The 4690-nt window shown below is 41.0% G+C and overlaps 1 protein-coding gene across 1 annotated transcript; it reads left to right on the forward strand.

The window, feature by feature from the left end:
- The first annotated feature begins 1173 nt into the window (after window positions 1-1173).
- LOC129765274 (uncharacterized) lies at window positions 1174-4247 on the forward strand. Its single transcript, XM_055765410.1, has 2 exons — window positions 1174-1259; window positions 1324-4247. Exon 2 carries the CDS (start codon window positions 2816-2818, stop codon window positions 4070-4072), a length of 1257 nt encoding a protein of 418 aa, XP_055621385.1. The 5' UTR covers window positions 1174-1259; window positions 1324-2815; the 3' UTR covers window positions 4073-4247.
- Window positions 4248-4690: the final 443 nt, after the last annotated feature.

Below are 4690 nucleotides of genomic sequence, written 5' to 3' on the forward strand. Positions count from 1 at the left end.
CCAGTAAAACTTTATGAATAAGGGATTCTAGAACTTTTCCTAAGCAACAGAGTATCGAGATGCCGCGGTAGTTCTCGACTCGTTGCAAGCTTCCAGCTTTATGAATGGGGATCATAGAAGCAGTTTTCCACATAGCCGGAAACGTTTTCTCGATTACACGATTATTGGTTCGTTGTAGTTTTACAAATTTCCAAAATGTCGAAGGATTTTTCTTCAGTGATGACTGTGACCTGATCACATAATCGTAGTGGGCAGAGACAAGACGTTCCTTATAGCTGACTTCAGCTTGCCGTAGAAGATTTCTATTTGAATCTGTTTTAGATTCGAAGAAATGTTTGCGGGCTTTGCGGAGTCTGTTTCGCAGGTTACGCAGCTCGGCATTCCACCAAGGCTTCCTGTAGGTAGAGCTGATAGCACGGCGACGACGGGGAACATTAGCGTGCAAGATTTCGAGTAATTTATCATAGAACAGCAGTACGTTCTCATCGACAGAGTCACCTTGGAAATAATTCTGCCAGTTTACTGACGAGAGTTCAACATTCAGAGATGAGAAATCACACCTCCGAAAGTCAAAATCGAAAGCTGCGGGATGCAAATCTACCTGGTCGTAAATGCAGCAATGGGTATCTACTTGCGAGACGAATGGTACGTGATGAACGTCGATATTCAGGAGAGGAAGTGGAGGTGCGAAAATCTCGAGATCGTCCGGTGAATCAACGAACGCCAAATCAAGGAGCCTACCATTGCAATTTGTGAGAGAGTTCACTTGTACCAAACCACAAGAAAGAATGGATTCCGTAATTGTAACTTCATGTTCACTAGATGCGTTTACCGGCAAAAGTCCATTGATATCTTCGTCAAAATGTCGAGATAAGTGTAAATTACTGTACTTTCAATCTAGAAGCAATTTAAGAGTTGGTGAAAATCAATAAGCTCAGAACAACTGCCAAATTCACATACTCATCAGATCCTGGCAAACAAATTATGAAAAAATCAATTTGTGTTTTATTCAGGACAGCACCTCTGAAAATACCCCTCGTCATTGAGTGTCAACTGTGGCACTGATGTGCATCGAATAACCTAGTAACGTAGTGGCTTGTTTTGAAACTTCCAGAAATAATTCAGCGTAGCTAACCATTACAGCAAACGAAACATTCCACTCATTCTTTCGCGAAAATCCGAAGCAAGCAGTCCGAGGATATAATAATATTATAAAAAAACTAGAGTTGTTGTTCGAAGCCACGAATAGACTAAATAATGTAAGTTTGCTTAAATTAATCAATGTACTTTATTGTTTATTAAAATGCTGAAATTAAATTATAGCTGAAAGCAAGCTCTAAAAACAAAATTGAGTTTCGCTATTCGGAGTCCGAAAAAAGTGGAGTTACGCGACAACAATCTTTCAGATTATTTACTTGAAAGGTAATAGCGAATCAAGCGTAGGAAACGCTAAGAATTGTTTCCGGAGAAAATTCAAATTATATTAGCCATTTGGATAACGGATAACTATTCATGTCCATGTGGTCGTCCAGACAGTGCGGAAAACAAAATGGTGCAGTGCGAAGAATGTCTCCGTTACCACCACTTTTCATGTGCCGACGTCAACGATAGCATCGAAGCAGATGACCGACATTTCATATGCGTGTGTATGAAAAACCGAGGAGGAACAACCCGATCAAAATCTGGTAAATCATCAACATCTAGTAGCCAGGCTGCAAAGCTTGCCTTGGACTTACAGCGTCTAGAGGAAGAAAAACTGATTCGTGAAAAGGCTGCGCAGGAGAAGGTGAGAAGGGAAGAGGAATTCCTAAGCAAGAAATATGATCTGTTGTACGCTCAGATCGACGAACAAGATGAAGCAGACAGCATTAAAAGTCGTCGAACAAATCGTAGTACGCGAAGTGTGCAAAACTGGCTGAATAATCAATCTGTAGCGCTATGCAGTACTCCAACAACCAATGGTAATGTCACGAAATTTCAACACCGAACTGGGGCAATAACGAAGCAGCAGACAGGTGTAAGGACAAAGGAAGCCTCCAATCCACTGTGTGATTCCAGAGATGAGGACAAGCGGTTACAAATGTCACATTCCATGAAAAAGAATCGATCTCCACAATGCAATGGAAGCAGAATCCCATGTCTACGGTCGACCTAGTAATTTCACCCACGCCGATGGACAGTATGCAGCAGCTTCAACGTCAATGCGATGTATTAGCAGAAGAAATGCAGAAGTTCCAGATAAAATATTCGACACAAACATCACAGATGCCGGAGAACAGACAGCAGCCAACTCACAATAACAGCCAGTTAGAAGAGTTCGATTCCGCCGCGAAAACCCCATACGCGTTTCAGAGCGTTCCTGTTCCTATAACCACGAGCAGTTTATTCCACTCGAAACAACCACCGATTTCATCGGTAAGTCAACCATTTACATTCGCCTCTACATCAGCATGCCAATTTACCGATTCGAAAGTGAATATTACCGTTCCAAAAGCGATTCTTAATCCAACCAATATCCCTTGCCCATCGCATGTAGCTTCAAATAGTGATACCATAGGTGGACAGAACAGTGCCCCACGAGTTATTTCATATTCTTCATCCCCCTCCGTGCATACAGTGAATAGCTATTTATCGCCCATCGTTTCGCCATATAGTTCTGCCCAGAACGAAACTCCACCGCCGATACAAATGAATACTGGACCGAATTCACAACATTTAGCTGCTAGACACGTCGTTCCCAAAGAACTACCCATTTTTTTCGGGCGATTCTATCGATTGGCCACTGTTCCTGAGCTTTTACCAGAATTCTACTCAGATGTGCGGATACACAAACGGAGAAAACTTAATGCGATTGCAACGCTATCTCAGGGGAAATGCATTAGAAGCCGTTAGAAGCCATTTAATGCATCCATCGTCGGTACCGCTAATTATAGACACTCTCAAAATATTATTCGGTCGTCCTGAAATGATAGTTAATTCATTGCTAAGGAAAGTTCGTTCAACTCCGCCACCCAAGATTGATAAGCTAGAGACCCTCATAAATTTCGGACTTGCTTGTCAGAATCTCTGTGAACATTTACGCGCTGCTGAACAACATGCACATCTTGCAAATCCAATCCTACTTAAGGAACTAGTGGATAAACTTCCCACTAGCATAAAACTCGATTGGTCTTTCTACAAACGACAATTCAGTGCAGTCGATCTTGATACATTTGGAAAGTTTATGTCAAACCTCATATCTGCAGCGAGTGACGTTGTGTACACCGAACCGCCAAACGATTCTGCTAAGCAAAACCAAAAAGAGAAATTGTATCTGAACACGCATGCATCCAGCACATCAGATGTAAAAACCGCACAGAAGATGAGTGTGCCAAAGCCTTGCTGCATCTGTCAGATAGATGGCCATAAAATAAGAGATTGTAGAGTTTTCTTCGAAATGAATTTGAACGATTGTTGGAAAATAGTACAAGAACGGTTTTTGTGCAGAAGGTGTTTGAATTCCCATGGCAAGTTTCCCTGCAAAGCATCGTATGTATGTGGTGTTGAAAATTGCATACAACGTCATCACAAATTACTCCATCCGGGAAAACCACAGCTATTTCCGCAAGTAAGCATGCCATCGACAACAACAGGAACAGTTTCACTTCATCGTAACATACAACCCTCAACCTTTTTTCGAATAATTCCTATAATCCTTTATGCGAATGGAAAATCTCTATACACCTTCGCATTTTTAGATGAAGGATCTTCAACGACGATTATGGAAGCACGAATAGCGGAAAAATTAGGTCTCGATGGTGAGAATCGTCCTCTCTGCCTGAGATGGACAAACGATATAGAAAGAACCGAAGAATATTCCCAGATCGTTAACCTTAATATTTCGGGGTGCGATATGAATGCAACACAATATAGATTAAATCGCGTTTATACAGTTAACAACTTACGGCTCCCGAATCAGACGTTGAACTTTGAACAATTATGTGATCAGTTTCCGTACCTCCGTGGGTTACCAGTACGTAGTTACAAAAATGCAGTTCCAAGCATTCTCATTGTCTCGATAATACTCATTTGAAAGTGCCGTTGAGAAGTAGAGAGGGGAAAATAAATGAACCGGTTGCTACTAAAAGTAGACTAGGATGGACAGTCTACGGGAAAATTGGTGGACCAATTACATCTGATGTCCACCAACAACTTCACATCTGCGTTTGCGAGCCTAATAATGAACTCCATGATTTGGTTAAATAATTTTGACGTAGGACTACGTCTAACCGGAAGATATAGGGGGTGAAATGGAAATCTAGGCACTGAACAAGTAGGAAAAAATGCAAGATTTGGAACGCTTATAACTCGAGCATTTCTCAATAGATCGCAAAGGTTTTTGCATCAATTGATAGGAAATATATCTACGCATCTATCATAACGAATAACATTTCATTTTTCTTGAGATAAATAATTGAATAATTGTGAAATATCAAGCATTGTCAAAATACACTATGTGCTCATTTTTGATTGGTCCATTTTGTGCTCCTCAAATCGTACCGACCAAAACGGGCAACCAGAGCAGCAGCGAAATAGAATGAAGCACGATTGGAAAGGAAAAATATGGGTGGGTAATGTCGGGGACATAACCGGAGTGACGTAGGACTATACAAAGGGGACAGCTTTTGTTAAATATATATTTTAAATATAT

Source organism: Toxorhynchites rutilus, chromosome 2, assembly GCF_029784135.1.
Source record: "Toxorhynchites rutilus septentrionalis strain SRP chromosome 2, ASM2978413v1, whole genome shotgun sequence".
NCBI classification, from domain to species: Eukaryota; Metazoa; Arthropoda; class Insecta; order Diptera; family Culicidae; genus Toxorhynchites; species Toxorhynchites rutilus.